The sequence below is a fragment of the Choristoneura fumiferana genome, chromosome 5 (genome assembly GCF_025370935.1).
Source record: "Choristoneura fumiferana chromosome 5, NRCan_CFum_1, whole genome shotgun sequence".
Classification (NCBI taxonomy): Eukaryota; Metazoa; Arthropoda; class Insecta; order Lepidoptera; family Tortricidae; genus Choristoneura; species Choristoneura fumiferana.
The window spans coordinates 21,223,790-21,250,896 of NC_133476.1; the positions used below are offsets into that span (position 1 = coordinate 21,223,790).

Sequence of the window (27,107 nt, forward strand, 5' to 3'; positions counted from 1 at the left end):
TTGGTAAATATACCTTTTTTATTTATTTTACAAAAAACTGAGCGTGACCCTTCGCAGCCTAATTGCAAAAGCTGGCTTGAATATTCCTGACTTGGTTGCATAGTTCTTTAAAGAAGAGTCAAAGGTTCATGCGTTATCTAAAATTTGTGCATGACCCGGGCGTCATTAAGAGTATTACCAACCGATCCGCCTATCGGCGTTAAGCGACGCCGGAAGTTGCGTCCGACGCATCGCGATTACTTCCGGTGGACGCGACCCACCGTCACCCCCCTTTGTGACCTTTTGGTCCTCGCGTAACGAGCAGGCAGAATATAAAAATTGTACGGATCATGAAGAAAAGTACCCTAAATAATAAAGATAGCTAATTTTGCCGAAAGAAGACTATTTAAATACGCGGTAGTGTGCCAAGCCAAGTTCAAGCTAACAGAACTGGCGAGCAGCAACGTGTGTAATTTTACCCGAACCATTTGGAGCCACTTTTGACCCCCTTATTACTTAAAAACTATTTCACATAAACATGTCAAATTTGGCTCATTTGTTGAGACTGGTGAGATACATAATTGTACTCCAAATTTCATAAACACACCTGTAACGGTTAATTAGATATTATCATCCAAAAATCGTCATTTCTATCACTGACTCACCTTTAGATCAAAACTCTAACCTAGAAAGTTCAAATTTGGCATCCATATTAAATAAATAATGAATACCCTAGAAGTTTTAATGAGTGAGTGGCATATATACCTAATAGGGAGATACATACTTAAATACATATTAAACACCCAAGACCCGAGAATAAACATTCGTATTTTTCATACAAATATCTGCCCCAACACGGGAATCGAACCCGGGACCTCAAGCTTCGTAGTCAGGTTTTCTAACCACTAAGCCATCTGGTCGTCTAACAACTGGTCTGGTGGTAACGTCTGGTCGTCTGGATGTATAAATTAGACATTGAATAGATAGATTAATTAGATACTAGATAGTGAATTTAGGCTATCTGGTGTTATCCAGCTTAAGGAGCACTATCTGTCATCTTGTAATTATTAGCCTTATTATAATTTATTTATTTATTTGTTGCTGTTTATCTCACTACCTATATTTATTTTGGACGTATATTATATGTACGATATAATTATGTATGTATTCGTAGATGTATTGCTGTTACGTTTAAATTTTCTTATCTACTTTTGATGCACCACCTGTTGTAAACTAGTCCTTCCTTCTTTCTGTAAAAAAGGTTGCCTGGAAGAGATCGCTCTTAAGCGATAAGGCCGCCTATTGCTCACCTTGTATTTTTTTTTCTCTGTGTATCTGTTTTCTGTATCGCTTACTATGTCTGGTGTACAATAAAGAGTCTATGTATTGTATTGTATTGTATTGTTATCTGTACCGAAGCCATTTGTTTATGGCTAGGGTTTGAAAATAAGACGAAATGGTTCGAGAAAAGGTAGGTAGTATCCTGCCTTTTTGTTCATCTTGGCGAAGGCACTACCGTGCCCACAATAAGAATCCAACTACAATTTTCCTAATCACCCAACTTTCTAAAGCTCTATCGCAAAAATAAAAGACAACTCCTTCTAATTGCCACAACGTTCTCGAATAAAGTGCGAATAAAACTGAATTTATGTATATTCGTATAATAAACGCGACTAGCAAATTAAGAGCAGAAAAAAACAGCAGCAGATGCAGCGTTGAATGCTGCATAGTCTGGACACGCAATCCGCTCGTTTCTGACTAATTTACTTTTTTTACTCACCCTCGGTCATCGACCGGGAGATGAGGGATTTACTAATAGTTTTACACTAAATACAGTGAAACAATGACAACCTAGTTGTTTGACGGTGGTCTATTTTTGAATCCATACATATTAAAAGTCATAATGTAATGCTTCCTAATGATCATTTGTAACAATTCTTTCTTTAAATATAAATAATTGCTGATTATTATAAAGTAAGCCTAATCTAACCTATAGAGTTCTATAGGTTGGTTTCTTCAAAGTTTCTGATAATTTTATGAATTCGAGAAAAAATAGTTACGGCAAACGATCATTATGACTTTCAATTTTATGCATCGCAAATGGGACCCTATTTGACCTCTGAGCCTCTTCCAAAAATTCCATTGAAATTTACCACCAGCTTTACAGCGAGGAACCCTTCGTGTGTTAGTGCGACTCAAACTTCATTTATCAGGCCCACACTTCAATCAGCGTATATCAATATTTACGTGATTGGAAACACGACACAGATACACAAAAACTGTTTCAAACTCCACGCGTTATCTAACTTCAAATCTTTTATACTATCGAATAGAAACAGTGAAAATAGTAACGTCCCCATGCGAATTCCTGGTACAAATATTCTGTCCTCAATATTTTTCTGCTTTATACATTTTTCAGTGCAACCCTTATCTAGACTTTATTAAATTTTTACAAGAAAATAACTACGGATATACGTGCCTGGATACTAACCTCGCTTTTTTTCCAAAGTCAAAGTCAAAGTCAAAATATATTTATTCAATTTAGGCTATAACAAGCACTTATGAATGTCAAAAAAAAACTACCACCGGTTTGGAAAAACCTCTGTTGAGAACAATCCGGCAAGAAACTCAAATTTCATCCGTCAAGCGTCAGTATGATTACAAAATTGCCAGTGTCCAATATTTCCAGCCTACATACGGTCCAGTCCTGGACGAAAGCGTTCTCTCTTAACGTTCTGCCACGTATTTTTTTTTAATTAAATTAATATTAATAAAGTAGGTTCCTTTAAACTACTTGATGTACAAATACTGAACTATCGCCATCTAGATTGAAATTAGGTGCACGTAGCTCGAAAGTAATTAAAAAGAAATTAACATATTTAAATACACAATAAGCTCGGAAAAGCGGTCTTCTGTAGAAAATAAAATGGTTATTGCTGAAGAATAGGTAGGTAATATGAGACTTTTTAATTATTCATCATCATCATAAAGTGTTTAAGTAGATATTTCTTACATATGTTAAAACCAGATAATCGCCTGCGCCAGGCTACAGCACAATGCATGGGAATTATAAATGAAAGTCTATGTAGAAAAGTTGGATTTATAAGATCACAGAATAGTATGTCTATGAAATATAAATATTTCGTGCTTGATAAAGTGAAAATAAAACATCCTATTATTTTCACTGGACATGAAAACCAGAGCTTTGTGAATTGTTCTATTATTTGTCTCGATACGACGTCCATTTTCTATCACAACTCATCAACAATATTTATTTTCATGCTTTATTTACGGCGCCAACGATCCGTTTTGTTGACTCTCGTAAACTTTATGAAGCATTTTACGGCGAAAAAGAATTTAATTTAAACTTTTGAGTGAAGTGTCCGCTGGACTAACGGCACTGCACTTAATTGAAAAATATTAATAACAACTTACATGACATGAGAAAAGTTTTTTATTCTGCTATTTGTTTAAAGGACTGATTTTGAACTTTTGTGTGTTTTTTTTCTGTTTCCTTTATGCTTCACTGGTTCTTTGGTCAAAACTTCTCCCGCGTGAAATATTTGGTCCGGCAATTGTCAGACCAATTAAAGTTCCTGGATTTTAAAATCCACTGACTCTTAGTATTTACGATAAACAACGAGCACCCGTGCTGAATTTCATGTGTATTTAAACTTTTCTTTCTTATAGATTATGTTATGTTTATTTACGTTAATGTTACGTTTATATTTCTTTTTGACAGTACTCTTGTTCGACGAAGTCTTATAATTTTTTAATATGAAAAATTCCGGGACGCTTCCGACGGAATTCAAACCCTCGTTGGTTATACACACCGAGCACGCTACTAACTGCACCACATCGGCCCAACGCATCTGACATTCCTTTCCTGACCTGATGTCTCTGCCTGTCAAGCAGGCAGAGATTATCTGTTATGTGGACGACACTGCTCTGGTATTCCACCGCGATTCATGGGAGCGATGCTTCGCGGTGGCTGAGACTGGCCTGGCGGTGATCGCAAAGTGGCTGGCTGACAACTTGCTCTCCCTAAATATCTTAAAAACAAAATACCTATGTTTTCACAAAACTGATGCATCTGCTCCCAGCTCTCGTCCCGACCTTCGGCTTTTTTGTCCGTTCTGCGGCCTTTCCAATAAACCAAGTGAGCGGAGATTGCGATGTGGTTGGCAACTGCACAACCGTGAAGTTCCTTGGTATTACTATACATGAAAAACTTAATTTCAAACAACACATTAAGGTATTGTCCGCCAGAGTCAGAAAGCTTGTTCTTATAATGAAGCTACTGAGAAACTCTGCCTCAGGAGACCTTTTAAAGCTTGTATACACTTCGATGTGTGAGTCGGTTTCGTCGTAATGCATTGGGGTGTGAGGTGGCACCTCTAGCTCTGCTCTCATGCCGCTCGAAAGAGCGCAACGGTTTGTGCTCAAGGTAATGCTTGGGAAGTCCCGGCAATTCCCAACGTACGCTCTTTATAAGGCCTCAGACGTCCTAAGTGTTAGGCAGCTATTGACCCTGCGAGTTTCTATTCACATACACAAACAAGTAATTCAATCGAAAGAATATTCTACCCTAATTCGTAAACGAGTTTTTAAAATACCTATTCCACGCACAAAAACCGCATTTGCTAGACGTCTTCCAAATTTCTTCATCATCCCAGCCTATATACGTCCCACTGCTGGGCACAGGCCTCCTCTCAGAACAAGAGGGCTTGGGCCATAGTTCCCACGCGGGCCCAGTGCGGATTGGGAACTTCACAAGCACCATTGAATTGTTTCGCAGGTTGTGCAGGTTTCCTCACGATGTTTTCCTTCACCGCATAGCTCGTGGTAAATTTCAAATGTAATTCCGCACATGAATTTCGAAAAACTCAAGAGGTGCGAGCCGGGGTTTGAACCCACGACCCTCTGTTTGAGAGGCGATAGGTCAAACCACTAGGCCACCACGGCTCTCACTCCAAATTTCTTGCATCCTTTTATTTATAATAAATTGATAAAGGCCTGCGGAATAGCGGGAAACACCCCACGCGAAGCAAAATCTAAGATTGTTGGCTGGTTGAAGGATCTTAACTATAGTCAAACGGGAGAATTGCTAAAGATCGTAACATAGTTTTCCTGATGTCTTCTAATTCCGTAGCCTTACCTTACCTACCTAAACACTAACTTTAATAAACAAATTTTATTTTATTTTTATTTATTTATTTCTTAGTTTCTTTTTAACCCCCGATGCAAAAAGAGGGGTGTTATAAATTTGACCGCTATGTGTGTCTGTGTGTCTGTCTGTGGCACCGTAGCTCTTAAACGGGTGAACCGATTTGAATGTGGTCTTTTTTATATGAAATCAAGTTTTCTAGCAATGGTTCTTAGCCATGTTTTATCAAAATCGGTTTAGCCGTCTTTGAGATATTGAACTTTGAAGTGACAAAGTCGGGGGTTTTCCAACTTTTCTTGGTTAGATTAGGTGATTTATTAGCAGAACATTTGTTCAACAAAATCTATTTGGATCAACGAAATTTATTTAAAAGTCTATATATGCGGGATTTGAGGCCACATATCTTGGCATCGTGTTAAATTCAATTAGGTACATCACAGCATTCCCGACCAATCCTCTTGAATTCAATCCTCGCAAATGATCTCGCATTTTAATACCCATAAAATCATGCATCCACAGTAGTTCGGATTTACAAAAGGCAGGTCATAGTTTAGTTAAATTCATATTGCAAGCTTGGGAAGAATCACATGACGCTATAGGTAGGTGTATTCTGCGAACTTTCGAAAACTTTTGATTGTGTGGATCATGATACTTTAATTTGTAAGTTAAATTTTTATGGCATTCGTGGCTTCGCTTTAGAACTCATTAAATATTACCTCACACAAGGAAAGCAAAAAGTAGCGATTAACGGAACGGTATCGGAGGGATCTGTGGTCGAAATGGGAGTGCCTCAAGGATCCATTCTTGCCCCATTCCTGTATCTTATTTATGTAAATGAACTAACTTATATGGCAAGCCAAAAGTCGGGTATAGTTATGTTTGCTGACGACACGTCTTTACTGTTCAAGGTTAGTACAAAAGATACCGACTTCATTGAACCCAATGAAACCTGTCCGTGATATCCGCATGGTTTGCTGTCAATAATTTGTTACTAAATCCTAAGAAAACCAAATGTATTATATCGAATTCAGTTTCTAATATAAAGTTAAATGGTCAAACTATTGAATTTGTAAAATCAACAGTATTTTTAGGAATAACGCGCGATTCTAAACTACAGTGGGGACCTCACGTCACAGAAATCGCGGGTAGATTGAGCTCTGCTGCTTTTGCAGTTTGAAAAATACGGCAGCTAACCGATGTGGCGACGGCGCGGTTGGTGTATTTTGCTTACTTTAATAGCATTATTTCGTACAGCCTTATTTTATGGGGATCTGCTGCAGACATTGAGTCAATTTTTATCTTACAAAAGAGAGCAATTAGAGTAATTTATAATTTGAAGACGCGTGAATCTTTAAGATCTTTTTTTAAGGAAACAGGTATCCTAACTCTGCCGTCGCTTTATGTTTTTGAAATAATCATGTATGTTAGGAAGAACATGTATGATTTTCCCACTAACGTCGATAAGCCAAAGGCTCTAGAAACACAGAGAAGCTTAAAGTTCCATCTTACAGACTGGCTTAAACCAAAAAGTCGTTTTTGGGAAATTGCATACGTTTTTAAAATTAAATTCCAAAAAATATTACAAACAAAACGGATACAAAATTCAGATCTATTGTCAAGAAGACATTAATATCTAAGGCGTATTATAAATTAGTAAATGATTATATCATGGACAGGGATATTTGGAAATAATTCCGATCCGCATTAGCGATCCCTTCAAATAGCGAACCTACTGTGTAAAAATAAAGTAATGTAAAATACTTGTGATGTATAGATATCATTTAATAATATTGTAAATCTGTTTAAAAAAAAATACCTCGTTGAGTTTCTTGACGGATTCTTCTCAACAGAGGTTTTTCCGAACCGGTGGTAAATTTTTGTTTTGACATTCATAAGTGCTCGTTATAGCCTAAATTGAATAAAGATATTTTGACTTTGACTTTGACTTTGAATACCTGATTGTTTACGCCAAATAGTGGCTTGAGGTGCTATCTATCGAAACTATTACAAATCCTGACTTCTATATTTCAAAAATACTTATTGAAAAAATGGAAGAAATTATTTTCTAGTCTCTTATTTTTGGAACCCTAAAAAGAAAGTAGTAAAAGTACCCCAAAAGGAAATGATTTCAAATAAAAAAACCTCATTCAAATCGGTCCACCCGTTTAAGAGCTACCGTGCCACAGACAGACACACAGACCCCTATAATACCTCTCTTTTTGCGTCAAGGGTTAAAAAGGAACCTTTATAGGATTACTTTGTTTTCTGCCTGTCTGTCACAGCCAATTTGCTGGCCACCGTATGTTAAAAACATTTTTGTAACGAACTCGTTTTAACTAAACGCAAACAGGCCGAAAAGAATCTACTAAATAACACCTAAATTACCTCGGTCATAAAACGTTTTGGCCGTGTTTTCCTCATTATAACATAACCACTTGTGGCACAAATTTGCATTAAACTGATGTAGAAACGTTACTAGTTACCGACCAACCAATTGAATTATATTATGTTACATACAACTGAACGTAGGGAATCTGTCCCGGAGGAGGAGGAGGGTCTCCGACCGTTTGGAGTCGGTCTTAATTTAATATAACTTCATATGGGCTGAAAATTTTAAAACGTCGAAGGGGAGATTCGATGTAGAAAGTATTTTTACTCCGCTTAAAATAGAATGTATTTTTTTATCCTTTTTTAGCAGTGCCCAGTTTAAAAGTTTACAAATGCGACATAATCCAATTAAATGTCTTAGTGAGGTTGTATATTATTTTAATAATTAAATAGGTACTGCCTGTTTTTCTGCTTTTAGATTTTCTTCTAAAAATAGAAAAGCACAATGACAAGTTGGTATGAAATTCAAGAGAAGAGTAAGCCGTAAGCCACTTATATTGGCTGTGTAGAGTTTGTGAAGTTAGGCCTTGTAGAATTAGGACGTGTAAAGTTAGAAGCTTGGCTACTACATGTGATCTGATAACTTTTTGACAGTGCGAATCATATGGTGTCATCTTGACAACGTTTTACATGAAAATGTTTGTAAAGTATTTGTAAATATATCCATTACTCAACTTAAAATGAAACAAGGCGGAGTTCCTGAGATGTTCAGTTATAATTTTAATTAACACCTTTAAATAGGTATAAAAATATTTCAGTTGCCTACGTCAGATCATCAATTCTAGAATAAATATAATCATCAGCAACACATCGTAGAAAAATATTATTTGCATTCGAATATAAAACTTTTTCGTTTTTTTAAGTCGATCAGTGCTAACAAATAAACTACCTAACCAAATATCCCTCACCAAAAATACTTTCATACCTCCAAACTCAAAGTACCAATAACAAGGTACAAATACTCAGTACTCACAGTACTACTTTCGAACACCGTAGTATTCCCAGAATACGTCGTTAGTATAATTCGGCGTTTCCTTTGAAATGTACTCGTAATGTATGGAGGTCGCTCTAATTCCGTACGTAGGTATATATTCAACCAGTAAATACTCGCTTTCATTTCACTGTTATCATTGAGATTTCAATTCTAAATGAAAATACTAAATTAGGTTCTTAGCAGTAGCTTTGGGCCTAACAACGCTTTGTCTATTTTTTACGTGACGTCAGTAATTACGTGTTGTAACCGAAAACAACCTACACAACTCTTAATTGGACGTATTTTAGCAAAAACGTTCCAAACCTCAACAATTTTTATTTTTATTTTATTTTGGAACATAATATTTAAGTAACATTAAATAATAACATGGCAATGCTCGTTCAGGGAGAGGATAAAGAAATTATATGGCTTGACACTGATACCTGGAACGAGACTGTGTTTCACTTTTGTATTTGTTTGTAATATGTTCTTTTCGTTTTATGTTGGATTTAATGTAAATAATTTTGTATTAATTTTCTCTCTTTTGAGTATTTCTGTTTTTTATCTTTACCGCACGTAGTTTTCAATAGTTCGAGGGGAAATGGATAATTTCACCCGAGTTAGACACTCTACTTTTCTTCGACTGTGAAGAAAGTAATACTACAAAAAAATGAGAATAATAATAAATTGAATTAACTTATATCCAACCTCCAACGGTACCTTTTCGACCTGGCCACTTTGCCACGGCCGACTATAAAAAAAAATGTAGTTGGTCACGACCAAGGAGCTTATATGCAAAACTGGAGATTGAACGCCGAACGAAGAAGTTTGACCTTTATTACTTATTTATATATGTGGCGGCCAATGTGGCGTTTTATAGTTTTTAAGGTTGCAAATTTAGTAGCTAGAGTGGGTGATAAATAAGCTCAAGACCAAAATTAAAATTCACAAAATTTATTCCAATGAAATAATGCTCCGGCTAGGTCGCGGGTAAGTAGAATCTACGAGTTGAGCGCACTGAATTTAAGTAAAGGTACAGAACCCGGAATGGGTTCACTTTCCTGCGCACGACGATCTCGCCGCCGACGGGGCTCGTTCAGGTGAAATTTGTAATCCCGGGGTCTCGGGGTGAAGTCCTGGAACGGCAGTGCGACAGGGCGGCTGACACGTTCGGCTCAGGTATGACCCCCAGACTTGCTCCCTGGAAATCCCGTAATTTGGCCGTTCATAAAAAGTCCGGATTTCAGTTTGTGGCTGCGACATCGGGATTTTTCCATCTCGTTCTTTCACATTTCACGAATGACTTCCATCTCTTTCTTAACCTAACTAAAGAAAGAGATGGAATATGTTCGTGATGTAATAAAGATCAAATTTCTTGTTTTAAACGGATATTCCGCGTTCAATCTTCAGTGTTGTATATAAGCTCCTTGGACACGACGTGCATCTAGATGGCCATGGCGAAATGTGAAAAAAAGTGTCATTGACGTAACTCAATTCTCTTCGACTCCGTGGCTAAACTAAAAATTAAAAAAAAATACTTTCCACCCTAGAGATCAAAACGCAATTTTCCACCCGGCTATCTACCCATGAAAATTAAACTTTCCGAACAGGAGAGATGAAAAGTAAATTGTTTACGAGCCTTTGCAACATGCGGTTTAGTAGCGCGCATTGACAGCGCGTTTTAGGGTTCCGAAATCAATAGGAACCCTTATAGTTTCGCCATGTCTGTCTGCCTGTCAATTCACTTTAATTTTTTTTAGTGTACCTCCCATAGACGTAAAGTGGTATGATTTTTTTTCTTGACTAACCCTATAGTGTGGAGTATCGTTGGAAAGGTCTTTTAAAATCATGACGACCATGGGGGTTGCCATGACGATTTTTCGATTCAAAGTAAAAATATTACTTGATTTTTTCCTAATGGCTACGGAACCCTATCTTGGGCATGTCCGACACGCTCTTGGCCGGTTTTTTCCTTTCTATAAAGCAGCCATAAAACTCGTGAGCGTAAAATTTTCAAAAAAATTAAAGAGTCAAAAATTCAATCAAAACATGGCACGTTAGATAGATCGACTCACGTCATCCGCTTACAGGTCCATACATGTATGAACATGTATGTCAGGTGAGTTATTTTAAGATCTCTTGATCGTCACACGTCCTGTTCACGGAAGGCTGTACTCGTGCGAGGGGCAAGACAATGGCAGCCTGTATTAGATCTTGACATCCGGGCCACAAGAGGCTGCCGAGGAGGCTGTACATTTTATGTACTTGTATAAAAGAAATCGGCCAAGTGTGTGCCGGGCTACACGTAATATAACTAATGTGATTCCATTATTAATTTTATGTAAACGTAGTTAGGAAATATAGTCAATACCTGACTGTTTTTTTACGTATATATGTGTTGCTAGGACCACAAATCCTCTGCTAATGCCAGACAGTGCTTTAAAATATATATTTATTAGGTAGAAAAAATATCAGTTTACAGCAATAAAAAAAGGAAGAATAATTAAAAACATAAAATATTCAGCCACATGCTTCGTTAAATCAATAAAAACCAAACTGCAAACTGTATAATGATAGTTGTATGAGTGCAGATTTGTTTTGCAGCTCGTTGGATGTATTTAAAAAATGTATCAGAGATTTATTGAAGTAGATATTTATATATGCATGTATATGTATGTGTGTGTATATGGGCTTAAGATAATTGATGATCTTAATATTGCTTAGGTATAGGTTTTACGTTTAAACGTGTTTCATATTTTTTAACAAAAGTTAACTGTACTTAATTTTTTTTTTACAGGAACTATAGGTCTATTTATATAAAACTAATTCCTAGCTTTAGCTAAAATGAAAAATTATTGTGTAGACTGTTTGTTTCTAAATAAATAAAAAAATCCACAACAAGCCTTATCAAACTTTAATAAAATATGTCCATACTTTGAATTCAGACCAAACTTCCAGTTAATATCTAATTGCAAAATACGCAATTACTGCATTCGGACTTCTCGTACCTATTTATTGTCACAATGCCAGGTTACAAAACAGATATTAGCAGTTGCTATTGTGATCAGAAGTGTATAGGGGCACTCCCTTGTTGACACTGTATTATAGTAGTAGTAGTACCATTAGTTATTCTGTGATTATACTTCAAATAGTATTCAACTTTTTATACATGTATGATTGAGTCATTCTACTACTTACAAGTACTAATCTAATACCTTTAAACGAGCAGTTCTTGTATATATATGTCGATGATCTCGGATAAGGCTCGAACGATTTCGATTAAATTTGGCATATAGGAGTTTTCGGGGATGAAAGATCGATTTAGCTTAGTCTTAGCTCTGGGGAAACGCTTGTTATCGAGTTTTAGCCTGAGCTCGGTCGCAAAGGTATTATCTATCTATATTCTATATATATATATAAAACAAAGTCGTGTTAGTTACACCATTTATAACTCAAGAACAGCTAGACCAATTTTTATGATTTTTGTGTTTTTGGATTTGTCTTCGTCAGGAATAAGATAATAAGTATTAAAAACATTGAAATATTGACGAAAAAGTAAAATAAAAGAAAACCATTTTCCCATACAAAATGTTATTGGGTTTCGTAACTGTCAAACATTAATGTTCATCCCGTCGATACGGTAAACTCTCCCCTCAAATTAAAGAACGTATTTAAATAAATTGGACCCGCTAGATGGCGCTGTTGTTGGTATGTTATCATAATTTTAATGTAGTGTTTTTTCGGGCAGGACAACGTTTGCCGGGTCCGCTAGTTTATTATAAATGCAAACATTTACCATCTTAACAGATTTAGATGAAATCAGCACAGAGATATTTTAATAGCCTCAATTAACACACATTATATTTTTCTCAAACATGACATGAAATATTGCCGTTGTGTTACAAGTAATAGGCTGGGAGTATCGCGCCGTCAGTCTAGCGGCCTGCAAAGAGATTTCATACAAATTTCCCGCCCTCGGCCGGCAATGCGACCGTCTTTTGTTTTAACGCGAGCTGCGGCACGGCGCGCGCCCGCCGCCAGCACCACCGCCCGCAGCCGCCGCGCCAGCAGCCACACAACACGGCGACGAGACTAGCGTCCCGCCAGCTTCATTTCTTGTTTTTTTTTATTTCATTTCATTTTATATTTGATAAAAGTACAAGCCTTGGCCAGAACGCGGGGCTGCCGGCCTCTACAGTATTGTACTATTTTATCCCGAATGGTTTCCACCAGTTCATACAGCGGCAATAAGCCATAGGTCAATTCACTGGGCTACCACGGCTTACAATTAACCGATGTAAATGGCAAATTCAGTTCCTAACTAGGTCAGATCTTGTGTCTTGGGAACCCGCTACTATGTTTAACGTTAAGGTTGCCTCATAATCGTTAACTGCTTCCAGAACTTGTATGACGTATGCATTATGAATGAATGTAAGTAAGGAGGCGATTCTAAATGTACTGCTCCGTAAAATGGAGCGCTATTGAACCACAACCAGACCTTAGATGACCCGTAACAACTCGATGCCCACCGGCTTGCCTACATTTTGACCTACTCGCCCACATCCAACCTTTCTACACTCCCTTTTTAGGGTTCTGTAGTCAACTAGAAACCCTTATTTGCAAGCTTTTCTTTAGCTTTCCCTGTTTATTTATTTGTTTGGGTCAAATCTTGGAAGCTAAATTTGACCCACTTCCAGCTGTCCAAACGACTTGAAAAAGACTTGGAAAAAAATTGAGACCGTCTCCGCGGGAGGGAACTCCTGAATGGTTAATAGTAAGTTTCTTGCGGCGCATTCTTCTTGGCAATGATGGTCTTTCGAAAGCGCTGGTAGTTTAAAAAATTACGTGTAAAAGTGCCCATTGCGGCCTATTTACTGAATAAATCATTTGAATTTTTTTTGTTGAAAAGTATACCGACTTCAAATTTAGCACGGGTATGCAGTTTAGATGGCAATGCAAGTACAGTCAACAAAAAGTACAGTCAGCAATAAAAACTTGAATTAAATATGTTTTTTTTTTAACAGAAACTTTTGTTGTATTTTTTCCTCAGGCTCGTCTAATAAAAATTCTAACGCAACGCCACTACCAGATAGATCGCCTATATATCTCTTTTAATACCTATGTATGTTATATATTTTATATCCGTTGCATAGTACCCATAATAGAACCTTTGCTTACTTTTGACAAGGTAAATTAGTGTCTTGTGTCTCGTAATATTTATTTATTTAACATTGCTTCTTCGCAACCACACGTGTTGGAGAGAGCCTACATTTGCGCGATACATAAAGTTTTATGCAGAAACTTTAGCATGTCCATTTTCACATAAATTAACATAATGTCACATGGATGGCACTAATACAAAAACTACTTCAAACGGTAACGCGTTTCAAACTCTATACAAGCTTTACAAGTTTGACAAAGATTTTACAGGCTTTTACTCAATTTGGCATTTTCGCAGTCGAAATTCACCCGCTTCTTGATATCGTAGTAATAACTTGAGCTTTCGTACAGATTTATAATGTAGCTTAGAATAATGTCAGTTCAGTTAACGAAACACCTTTTCTCAAACATGCTATGTAAGGTTTATTTTATGATCCATTAAACAGGCTTCAAAATATACTGTTGCAGGCCTAGGCCTGCAAGACAATAGTCTTTTGTTTCAATGCAAAACGTCAAATATCCACGATAAAGGCCATTATACACGGCTTGAAATTAATTATCTGAATTTCTATGGTTCATTTATTAGTTACTGATAAATTTACAGGACTATGAATATTCTATATTATGTAAATATATAAACATTACCGACGCGTTTTACGTCAAATTACAATTTAATTTACATAATAAAGTATTAATGTAGCTGATTAAATGGGCTGCAGTTCGTGTATAATGGCTCTAAAAGTCGAACAGCAAACCCCATAAAAAATTTTTGGCGGAAAAACTGACAAGTGTCTTTTTTTTTGATTGACTGGACTTGGGCTTTAGCCATTTTGCAAGTAAGTTCCATTGTCATTTCAAAAGTTTCGTTTATAAACGTGATTTTTTATTGTTGCAGTTTTATAGCAATTTGATTTCATGGGGATTATTTTTACGTTTTAAAAAATCATGTTAGAATGAAATAAACATAGATGGTATAATTTGAGTCTGGTACAATTTTAGTTGTCTTACGAATAAAACATTGATTTCTAGGAGTTTTTATTTGTTTTCATCACACTTGCTCGTAAACAGTGTCGTAACATGCAGGCTACCTTAGTTGCAACCCCCCATATAAAACCCTCGACCTTAATGTGCTTGTCATGAAACCCGTGGTCGGTAAATGAGTCATTGCGCGTACACATTTTCTTGTCATGAAGCCCAAGGTCGGTAAATGAGCCAGTGCCCGTACTGATGGCGCCGCGCGCGCTGCTGCAGGACTACATGGACCACATGCACACGCACGTTGCGGCGCATGCCGAGGGAGGGGAGGTAGAGGGCGGCGCTGCCAAGAGCACAGCCTAAGGTATCGCCAATATTTGGAAGAATTATATTTTTTCTTTTACAAATATAAAATTTTACTTGCAAATGTGATGAAAAACATTGTATGTCGCACGGGCGGTACTAGAATTACGAACATCGACTCATTAAAGCCCTCAGTCTTCGACTTCGGGCTTCTAACAGACTCTCGTTCGTAATTCCTTATTTACCGCCCTTAAGACACAATGTACTATTTAATGTATGTTTGAGAAAAGCACTATACAAGCCTCGGCGTGAAAGAACATGCCAGCCTCGTATACCTATCCGTACTCGTATCGTATATATATATATATTTACCTATGTACATAAAAACGTAATTTTCTACAAAAAATCTATGACCATCATGTATATTATAAAAGTAAGGAAATCGACATTTTTTTTACCTTTTTCTAATTCTAATAAACAATTGCATGCGTGAATAACTTGCGTTACCGTAAACAACTTCGCAATTGCATAATTTAATGCCTTCTGATTCCCTACAAAACGCTGCGCCGTATATATCTCGACCTGTAATTGAAGTGGGGACGTTTACAGCTAAGCTACGGAAGTCGTAATACATAAATTAGCGGAAACATGAATAAGAAAATGGATCACTCTATTGTTGGGATTTGTTCGCAGGCCATGGAGTGAACAAATGCTGAGGGCCAAGGCCAAGCTGGAATCTGTAGCGACACAGGATTGCTTGGCTTGCAATATGGCTAACTCGTACTAGCTATACAGTCCGTAGCCTCAGTAGTCTCTTGCCCGCCTCCACAAACTAACATGTTGTTGGCCAAGGCGCCCTTCACGCGCGCCCTAGCTACTCTAAACCAGATAGCAGACTCAGTTGATCTGTTTCATTGCACTCTGAGCGAATTCAAGAGTTGCCTTACACATCATTTGCTATGTAGATTAAGATGTTTATTGTTTAGTTTATTATTAAGGGCCTTCGGTATCGCCTTAGGTTTAACTCCTGTAATGATACTGTAAGTGATGATAATGTAAATAAAATAAATGTTCAGTATCCTGCATCAATATCTGCCACAGCGAAGCGTGCGAAAATGTCTGACACCTCTTACCTAGAAATAGAGTAGAAATAAGACATTTATGCACGCTTTTTTGTGTCAGATATTGGTGCTAGTGACTGTACCTACTTAAATGTAGTAATATTGCAACATTCGCAACTCGCAGTCTGTCATTAGAAGCAGCCCAACCAGCCAGCAATAAACTATTCTTTCGTTCGTTTCGTGACATACATAACTATTTTTAATATCCATTCTTACCATGTTGTCACTAATAAATGTTTTCTTTCCATTCTAAAAATTTATACCTATCAGTGGCGGCGAAACCTCCTTTTTTATTTTTATTTATTCAAGTAATTTTTTTACACAATCCAGCCATCCATCCATTCACTGCTGGGCACAGGCCTCCTCTCAGAACGAGAGGACTTGGACCGTAGTTCCCACGCGGGCCCAGTGTGGATTGGGAACTTCACACGCATTGAATTGCTTCTCAGGTTTGGGCAGGTTTCCTCACGATGTTTTCCTTCACCGTAAAGCTCGTGGTAAATTTCAAATGTAATTCCGCACATGAATTTCCAAAAACTCAGAGGTCCGCGCCGGGGTTTGAACCCACGATCCTTTGCTTGAGAGGCGATAGTTCAAACCACTAGGCCACCACGGCTTTTTTTACTATTTTTACATAATACCTACAATTTTTTTTTTCTGATTATAAATAATACATGTCGAGTTAAATAAATTGAATGTTTTAAATTAACAAGAAAGGAGGTAAGTAAGTGTCCTTTTCCGACCAAAATACTATATTGTCAAGTAAATCATAGTGAAATTGAATTGAATGTATATAAAGTATGTACTGATATTATTGAATGATTAAACGAACTTACCTTAAGTGAAGTTCAATCATAATTTTACGAAGCTCGTTGTCAGAGATATTTACAGTGTAGTTTACGTTGCTTGCAACAAACGTCATCACATTTTTGAAGATCCAAGAAAAACGAAACGCAGTGTTCTAGCCGTCCTGTTGGCAACACTGCTTGTTCTTCATTAGGTTTGAAGTTCTTCATGAGCAACCCTATATCTGGGGATCAAGTTATTAATGGGGGGGTTGGGAGATTGATCTCTGACAACGAGCTTCGTAAAATTATGATTGAACTTCACTTAAGGTAAGTTCGTTTAATCATTCAATTTTACTCCGCTCGTTGTCAGAGATATTTACAGTGTAGCTGTTTGAAGCAGGGTTGCGAATGAAAAGTTTGTCAATGTAAAAATGATAAGATATTTATTTCTATTAGTATGACTAATCAACAATAATCATCAATAACACGAAGCAATTCACAATAGTATAATCAACAATCTTTCTTATTTTAATTATAGAAGTTGAGTCGTGTTTAAGTACTTAAATTAATTATTAATTGAGTTACATATAGCAGAGCTAAAGAAAGTGGAATCTTCTATTAGAGGTCTGTTATAAAATCTAGCAAAAGTGCTAGATGAGCTGGTCCAGCCTGCGGTTTTCCGAATTAGCTCTATGCTGATTCCACTCCTCTTAGCCGCAGAAGTAGAGGCGTGTCTGGTGCTATATGCAGTGAACATTGAGGTATCTATTCCTGCTTCTCCTATTGTTGTTTTTATCCAGCGACTTATTGTTTGTACAGAGGCAGGGCGGTATGGTTTTTTAAAGGTAATAATTAATCTGTTTACATTTCCTCTTAAAGGACCAGTGATATTAATATATGATTCTAATATTGTTACAGGGCATATTTCAGTTTTTCTTGAAAGGATTCCAACAGCAAGGTAGGTTGTGAGACTCCTGGTTTTGAGGTTTTTATAAAGTCTGGTATGTATATCTTTACAGTATTGTTTTGAAATTTTATGTTGTTAATGGTTATGAGAGATAGAGTTTGGATTCTGTGCCCAGTTGTTAAGGCCAGGACTGTAACTAGTTTTTTAGTAAGGCGTTCTAAGCTTATATTGTTGTTTGGGTATGTTAGGTGATTTAGAACTATAGCAGGGTCCCATGTAAAATCATATTTTGGTTTTGGGGGTTTTGATTTAAAAACGCCCTTCATAAGTCTTTTAATAGAGTCATCCCTCCTATGTCGGGTCCTAGTAATAACGAAAGGGCCGATCTTGCTGAATTAATTGTTCCATAAGAAGCACTATTTTGGAACCGTTCAGTTAAAAATTTGAGAACTGAGGTAACTGATTTTTATATGGGTTGATTGAATATTTGTTGCAGAATTGCCACCATAATTTTAACGCTACATCATACTGTTTGTATGTGTTAGTTGTGAGCGAACTTAGCATGACGTTAACGGAGGCTGCAGGAACGCCTCTTTTTATGTATGCTTCCCCGATAGCAGCCCTGCAGCCAGGGTAAGTTGTTTGTGCAGCGGGTGGTTTTTCCTGAAAGGGGATGATAATAAGTTTTTATCTGGCTCAAAATAAATTAAATCAGCTGATAACAATGTGTGTATTAGAGGAAACCATGGTTGTGAAGGCCAATATGGAAACACTAATATCCCAGTTGCTCTATCATTTTTTATTTTTTGTAAGGTTTTTAGTATTAATGTAAAAGGTGGGAATGCATAGAAAAATGCATTACTCCAGCTGATGGTGAATGCATCTACTGCGAAGGCTTCGGGGTCTCTTTTCCATGATATAAATTTTTTGCATTTTGTATTTATTCTTGATGCAAACAAGTCAATGGATGGGACTCCGAATGTAGTTATTATTATCTGGTATGCGTCTTTTGAAAGTTCCCACTCTATGTTTATTTTCCTTGATTCTGCATCTGCTATGTTGTCCTTGGTATTTACATAAGATGCGTAAATCCAGATATTTCTGGATTCACACCATTTCCAGAGTTGTCTGGTAACATCATTTAGGTGAGGGAATTGGATTCCTCCCATTTTATTGATATAAGCGACTGCGGTAGTGTTGTCTACCCTGAGTAGTACTTCACAATCATGTATGTTACTAGTAAAGCATTGAAGTCCTAACAGTGCTGCTTTTAACTCTAAGTAATTTATATGGTAATTTTTTTCTGTTGCAGACCATGAACCAGAAGCTGTTTCTGTGCCACACACTGCTCCCCATCCACTGTTTGACGCATCTGTGTGAATTTCGATTTTAAAGTTGAATGTTTTAGTTAAGTTATGTTTATTAATGTTTTCGAGCCACCAATCTAATTCTTGGAATATCATTGTCGATAACGACATTTTGTTATCATAGTTTCCATCAGAGTTCAATAAAGCTAAGTATTTTTCTCGTTCTAGTATTTTGGTGTAAAGCCACCCATAAGGGATAGCAGGGCATAAGGAGTTAAGCAGACCTAGGATTTGTGCAAAGTCTCTTATTTTACATGTGGATTTGTTTTTAAATGAGTTTATTTTTTCTCTGATTTTTAACTGTTTCTCTTGTGGCACTGAAAGTGATAAGTTATTGGAGTTTAGTATGAAACCTAAATATTTGCATGATTGCGCTGGTATAAGGTTGCTTTTCTCCAAATTAATGACAAATCCTAAGTCTGTTAAAAGACTTGTGATTTCTTTTAATTTGATTTCACAGTCTTGTTTGTTTTGGGCAAAGCAGATCCAGTCATCCAGATAGAGTGTTACTAGTGTGCCCTTGTTTCTTAAGTATGTTGTGACAGGTCTAAGTATTTTTGTGAATATAAAAGGTGAGGTGCATAATCCATAAGGTAACACATTAAATTGGAATAATTTGTCATTAAAATAAAATCTTAGGTATTTTCTAGACTCTTCGGCTATTGGTAAAGAAAAATAGGCCTCTTTTAAATCGATAGTACCCATGAAGCAATTTTTTGTCATTAACTTGCATGCGGTTCTTATGTCTTCTAGTTTAAAATGTTCTGTATCAATAGATTTGTTTAGTTCTTTCAGATTAAGTATGAATCTAAAGGTTCCATTTGGTTTTGGTCTGAGAAAGATTGGAGATGTATATTGCCCTTTACAGAATGAGCATTCAGATATAGCACCGAGGTTAAGTAGTTTATTAATTTCTAACTCAAAACAATTTTGTTCAGTTAGAGACCATTTTTGTCTAATTGTGTTTTCAGGGGAACTGGTCTAGCGAATGTGATTTTGTAACCTTGTAGCCAGTCTAATATAACATGATCATCTGTTATTGTAAGCCAATTTTGTATACAGTTTTTTAGTCTACCTGCATGTACCTGGTCTAATAGCGTCGCTGGCTGGCTCTCCGTGATGTTTGTTTCCCCCGAGTTGGTGCAGGGCGGCGAGGTGTCTGGTTGGTAGTAGGACGCCTCGTAGGTCTCTGCCCACCGCGGCCCCTTTGGTTGGTTGTCTGGTAATGCGATGGGCCTCTCCAGTTTAAAGGTTTGGATGCTGTTGATGGAGTTTTATTTGCTGTGCCTTGGATTTGTGCGGCTGTTCGTCTGACTGACTGTACAGTTTTGAGCTGATCACTAAGGCCATCCCCGAATAGTAGTTTTCCTGTTTTTGTTTCCTTACAGGCATCTTGTACTATTTTTGTAGCCGAGGAGAGAGCAAAGAATTTCCTTGATTTGCTGTCGTTGCAGTGTATTTCTGCTGCGATTTTTGCAGCATCGCTGATTTGCTCAATCAGTTTTTTGCTATTAATATTTCCTTTTAGGATGTCTGTTAATGTCATCCCCAGACAGGATAATATTTTTGCTATCATGTTTTGTCGATTAATGATTCTTCTGTCCCTATTGAGGGACAGTTCTGAGAGTGTTGCTCCAATTTCCTTATTAAGGATTGGTGCTACCGCAGCTGGAAAATTTTTTGGTGTGGGATATTTTTTGATTAGAGTCTGTATTTGTTCTTTTGTGAGTCCCTCCGCCATAATTCGCATCCATCTTGTGGCCAGCTCACTTTGTATTGGTTCTCCCTCTTCGACTTTTTCCTCTCCTTCGTTGCCCAGAGCTGCTAGGAATTCTTCGGGGATTTGTTCTATGTTTCCTGAAAATGTTTTTAACTTTTTTAGTATAGCAGTTACGATGTTTATTTAGTGGTGACTTATCGTCTATCCGCCAGGTGATAGCGCATTAGTCAGTTAAAATAATGATTGATTATGGCCAAACCTTTTCCTTTTATTTATGGTGTGGTGTAGTATTGACAAGTTGTCTATCCGCATGTGTTGTGATAGCGCATTCGTCAAGAAAATTGTAAATTTAAACATTCGTACTTAGTATTATGTCAGTTTTGGATTAAACATTTTATTGTACACACCTTCCGTTGAAGTCCCTTGTTCAGGATTTGCTATACTCGGAGGTGGTTGTGTTGGCGGTAGCGGTTGCGTTGGTTGTTGGCCCGGCGGTGGTGGTGGTAGTGTTATGGGTTCTGGCGACGTAGATCGTTGTGGTGAAGTCGAGGTTTCTTCTTGATGTTCCAATTTTCTTTGTAATCTTCTAATCTTCTTCTTAATATATTCCGGGTCTATTGAATGTCTTTTGGTTTTCCCCATTGTTAAGTATATTAAGTAGTTTATTGTGATTTTTCGTACTTTCCGTTAACTTTGGATCCACTTTATTTCGAGTCGAGAAGAAAAGAAAAAGAAGAAATGGCGCGCGCGAAGTAATTATTTTGTATATGCTCATTATTGGGTTGTTCGAGTCAAAGTAAAAAAAGATCGTCGACTAGTGTTGTGTAATAAAAAACCAACCCATTTGACGTTTCGCGACCTAACCTCTTTTTGTTATTGTTATAATACAAAGTAAAAACCATTATTTCGCGAAGTGTTTTCTTCAATTATCATTATGGGAAATATGTTCGTCTCGCCACATAATGCATAATATTACATAATTTAATCTATTACTTACCCGGAACTTCACTTGTGCCGAATGTTCGAGCATAATAAGTATTGTTTACATACCGACTCTCCGGCAGATTAATACTTTTTTGTTATTGTAATACTTGGTTCCATCATTATTTATCGTTATAACACTTCTAATCACCATATTTTTGCTTTAAACCATTATTGTTGATTATTTAAAATAAAAACAAGTGACAGCGTTTGACACAAAACACCGTAATGAAGAACAAGCAGTGTTGCCAACAGGACGGCTAGAACACTGCGTTTCGTTTTTCTTGGATCTTCAAAAATGTGATGACGTTTGTTGCAAGCAACGTAAACTACACTGTAAATATCTCTGACAACGAGCGGAGTAAAATGCAATACAGATAGGATCAATACAATTTTACCCAGTGGGTACTTACTTTTACCATTCTCTAATGGGTAGGCAGAGCACACGAAACGTTACCGCTTCGGAGCCACTTTTTAGCAAATTTAGGTAACATAACTAACAGTTAAAACTATAATATATTCATTATGTTCCATAATTATTTACATGACGTCATTGATAAGAAGTATGACAAATCTCGCGTACATGTAAACAAACCTAACCCACGCTCCTGTCAATCTCCGTTGCACAACGAAAATATTCACTTTCATTCATTATGACTCATTGGGTTCACGTGGGTTTTATTGGTAAAACGAGAATATTAATTAATAAGTATAATTCTTTATAACATTCCTCGTCTAAAAATGGTTTTATTAATACGATATCTTACATTAAAAATGCATTTCATTCCATTATTATTTTTTACTCTTTATATTATGTATTTTTTACGTTAAGGTCTGCTATTGCATACCTCAGAAAATTTCTATGTACATATACTTGTGTTTTCTGTACTATGTGTTGGTGCGTAATAAAGAGTTATTGTATTGTGTTTTATTTATTGAGATAAAAACTCAAACGTATTTTTGGTTTTATTTTCTTTTGACTAGTATATATTCTCCCAATCTACTGAAGACATTTGCAATAACTTAATATCTTTAAGTTGCTACGAATTCTCCGACTCCCGTGCTGCAATCAGGGAGGAAATCCCGGATTTAGCGAAACGTGCGCGTTCATCCGCGAACTTGCAAATATTTTAGTCCTCATCAGTTGTTTACTTTGCTTGTTCAATTTTTTGAACGTAATTTTGACGGCTTGGTGGAAAAATGTTGGGGATAAACATTAAGGCTGTCGGATCAGTGGTTTTTGATACAATTAGTGCGGTTCTTGGTCGAGTCTTTAACTAATCTCTTGCTTGATTTTTAAAATCAACTTGTTCCGTTTATTGCAAGGTTTTCCTTTAAATTTTAACATAAAATGTGGTTGTTTAAAATGATTCTATTAGATTTATTTAGTATTTCCGAACTATTTTCATTAATGTATACCGTCTGTGTTAGAAAATTAAGTATTTCAAGTTAAATAAAAAACCGATGACTTAAATATATATTTATATTTAGAATCGTAAATTGTCTTCGTGTATGTTTTGCGAATAGCGAGCAAATATTTTATTATTGTAAGGTGGTGGTACTATTATGGAGCCAAAATAAATCTTTCTTTCTTTTCTTTCTTTATTCCTGTATTTCTAAAATATTTCAGAAATTTCTCTACACACCTAAAAAAACTTGAACATTATACTAACATATGTTTCAACAAGGTAATTTAAAATTGATCTAGAATACTTTAGGGATTACTTAAACACCCTGCAAATGTTTTTCGGGTCTCTTTAAATGTGGTTGACGATAGTTTTCCATAGATTGGTCGATGTTCAAAGTGTACAAAGTAAGAGAAGGCCTGTGCCCAGGAGTGGTACGTGTATATATACTACTATCTACTAGTGGGACTGCTTTATTATATTAGTCTACATAAATTTTCAATTAACTCATTCGATAAATACTTCTGGACGTAGAGCACCATGATATATTATGGTCTTTTGAGTCATAACCATCAAATCGCACTTCTGACTAGAGTCGTCTGCAGCCGAATTAGTCTTAACGCTCACAGCGAATCAATATTTAAACTAATTCTGGTCTAAATCGCTGTCGGCGTGTAAGTCCGCCTCGGGGGACAGATATCCGCGGATGATGGATGTCGATGAATATATTATGCGGCGGTTAATCGATCCCTGGAACTTTGGTAATTGTCTAAGATAGGGATTTGCTAGTCGCATTCTGGGTGGTGTCAGGATTAAGGTGTGTTTTTATGGGTTTGACGTTTAAATTTGAATAGCTGAGTCCTCAAAGTCGGAAGCGTTTGGTTAAATATTACCGAAAGAACAGAATCTTATGAGCACTATAATATTGATTCTGGCAAAAATACCTCCGATATTAATGTGGCACTGCCAAGAGCGCAATCAGCGGTATCGGCAATTTTGAAAAAATATTCTTTTACAAATATACAATTTTACTCGCAAATGTGATGAAAAGCATTGTATGCCGCACGGGCGGTAAGTACTAGAATTACGAACATCGACTCATTAAAGCCCTCAGTCTTCGACTTCGGGCTTCTAATAGACTCTCGTTCGTAATTCCTTATTTACCGTCCTTAAGACACAATGTACTATATTGCATCAATATTCCCCGTCACGTGCCAAGAGACCCAGCACTAAAATCAAAGGTAAACCCAGCGACACACTCAAGGTGCGTTTTCGTTAGATTGATTGTTAAATGTTGGAGCGGCCCGTCACGTGACCCAGTCGATTTCCGGCGCTGGCGCCGTTTCCGGCCCGCTATTCCCGTGTGCACGTAGCCTTATGTCGGCGTGTGTCAGAGTATGCTCTGGACGCGATTTGAAGTGTTAGCGCTACACGAGTTAGTGTGCTTTAGCTTAACAGTATGGGTGACGTACGATGTCAAAATTACGTCATTTTAGCACCAAGAACATTATAAAAGTATCGAGTTTATATGAACAAGCAACTGTATGTCCTCGGAGTTAAATACAAAGTATATTTTTATAGGTAATACTTATCGGGACTTAATTAGGAACTATTTATTGCTGAAATTGCCGTGTCGTTTCGACCATATTTCAGCGGCCGTGGTCACGAGTCGACTGAAGAGAAGGTACCACGTTCGTTTAAGTGCTCGAGTGTTTTGATCTACATACCCGTACTTGGTTTTCTTTAAATAATGACATTGACACGCAACACACAATATCCCGTAAAGAAATAAATAAATGGTCATCATCATCATCATCATGTCAGCCGAAAGACGTCCACTGCTGGACATAGGCCTCCCCAAGGCTCTCCATTCAGACTGGTTTTGAGCTTTCCGCATCCACCGCGATCCCGCGATCTTAACCAAGTCGTCGCTCAATCTTGTTGGAGGTCTACCGACAGCTCGTTTCCCGGTCCGCGGACGCCATTCGAGAACCTTCCGACCCCATCGGCCATCAGTCCTGCGAGCAATGTGCCCCGCCCACTGTCACTTTAGTCTCGCAATTCTTCGGGCTATGTCGGTAACATTAGTTCTATTGCGGATATCATCGTTTCTAATTCTATCCCGCAGAGAAACCCCGAGCATAGCCCTCTCCATAGCCCTCTGAGTGACTTTTAGTTTTCTCATGAGGCCCATCGTTAGCGCCCAAATAAATGGTACTTAAATAATATATAAAACAAAAATAAAAGAATTAAAATATATGAAGTAAAAAAAATAGTTCGCGATCACGTCCCGATAATTATTAGTTACCTAGTTAGAAGTAAGAATCACAAAAGTTTTAAACGTTAAAGCATATTTAAACATACCTTTATTTATAATATCTAAACAAGTCTCTAGAACCTTAGTGAAGATTGTCAACTTTCAATTTTAAATTAAATAGTCGTTCAACTTTTTTTGTAAAAGCAAATAATTTAAGCATATCCTAAGTTTTTAAACTCCGCTGTTACGAAGTTGTGCGACGGTGTAATTCGGTTCATTATGAGTTCACCAAGTCTATTTTAACATCTTCAGCCAATGACCTGAAGTCTGCTTCATCATAGCTTATCGTCAGGTACAATTTTCGTCAAATTTAAGATTCAAAGCCGCAGATGTGGTGGCAGAGTTGCTAACAGAACTACGAACAGAGCTATGCTCGGAGTTTCTCTACGGAGGGTCACCGATATAGACAAGTTAATTAACTTGTTGAAGTGGCAATGGTAGGCCATAATATAGCACACTCCAATAGTTACCATCTTTAATTTTAACCCCCGACGCAAAAAAGGGGTGTTATAAGTTTGACCGCTATGTGTGTCTGTGTGTGTGTCTGTCTATCTGTGGCATCGTAGCTCTTAAACGGGTGAACCGATTAAAATGCGGTTTGTTTTAAATTGAAAGCAATTTTTTAAACGATGGTTCTTAGACATGTTTATCTAAATCGTTTCAGCCGTTCTTGAGATATTGAACTTTAAAGTCGGGGGTTTCCAACTTTTTGTTGGTTTGGTTAGTTAAAATCGCATACAGTCACATCAATTTAATGAGAAGTCACTATGGTGGCCTAAGGGGCTGTTTCACCATCCATTGATTAGTGTTAACTGGCGGTTAGGTGCGATGCCGTCTCTATTTGTTGAGACGACATCACATTTAACCGTCGGTTAACGCTAATCAATGGATGGTGAAACAGCCCCTAAAAGTTCTATTCCTACGCTTATCAATAATATTACTTTAGTTAAATATTTTAATATCACTTACGTAAAGTTAGCATAGCGTTTGAAATCAGCGCATGACATGAATCTGAAACAAGAAACAACATTTTATCCGTGTACACACGAAACATTTTAAACATTTATTAATTATAAAGGTGCGGTCCAAACTGCTGCTTAAAAAACGGTGACGTTGCGGAATCGTAGTGACGTGCCGTAAACGTCACGACTTTTGTTCGATTAAGAGTTGAAGTTTACGACACGTTACCTTAATAGTAATCTTTATTCGGGCAACATGGCTCATACAATAAATGCCTAACCAGACTTACATACATATCTTCGTCATTCAGAAAATATGTCTCTCTCTCTCTGTTTCCTGGTCACGCTTAAACCTTGTAGGTGTATTAATAAAATATATTATTATGTTGTATGTTGAGTTTCTCGTCAGATTGTTTGACATTTATAGGTGCTCATTGACCTAGTCTAATTTGAATAAAAATATGACTTTATAAAAAAAACTTGATGATAACTCAGACCAAATAATCCGATTCAGTATGTAAAAATAGAATGATAGAGTACAACTACAAAGAACCGTCAACAAAATTAATGAATTAAAAAACAAATATGGTGTATTC

General features: G+C 37.0%; 2 protein-coding genes across 3 annotated transcripts in view; both read right to left on the reverse strand.

The window, feature by feature from the left end:
* LOC141427743 (disintegrin and metalloproteinase domain-containing protein unc-71-like) overlaps positions 1–27,107 on the reverse strand; it is a 477,668-nt gene that overhangs the window by 387,242 nt on the left and 63,319 nt on the right. The window lies entirely within an intron of this gene.
* LOC141427853 (uncharacterized) lies at positions 18,241–21,553 on the reverse strand. Of its 2 annotated transcripts, XM_074087442.1 has the most exons (3): positions 21,256–21,553; positions 20,214–20,985; positions 18,241–18,424 (listed from the first exon to the last, which is right to left on the reverse strand). In XM_074087442.1, the coding sequence occupies exons 1-2, from the start codon at positions 21,488–21,490 to the stop codon at positions 20,219–20,221; spliced, it is 1,002 nt and encodes a 333-aa protein (XP_073943543.1). In that variant the 5' UTR covers positions 21,491–21,553; the 3' UTR covers positions 18,241–18,424; positions 20,214–20,218. The 2 variants fall into 2 exon arrangements, with proteins under 2 accessions (XP_073943543.1, XP_073943542.1); XM_074087441.1 differs by lacking the exon at positions 18,241–18,424 and having other exon boundaries at positions 20,213–20,985.

Coding starts and splice junctions, on each gene's coding strand:
- LOC141427853 (XM_074087442.1), bottom strand. CDS start 21,490: ATGGGGAAAACCAAAAGACATTCAATAGACCCGGAATATATTAAGAAG. Junction 20,986..21,255: donor ACAAGGGACTTCAACGGAAG/GTGTGTACAATA, acceptor AAACATTTTCAG/GAAACATAGAACAAATCCCC.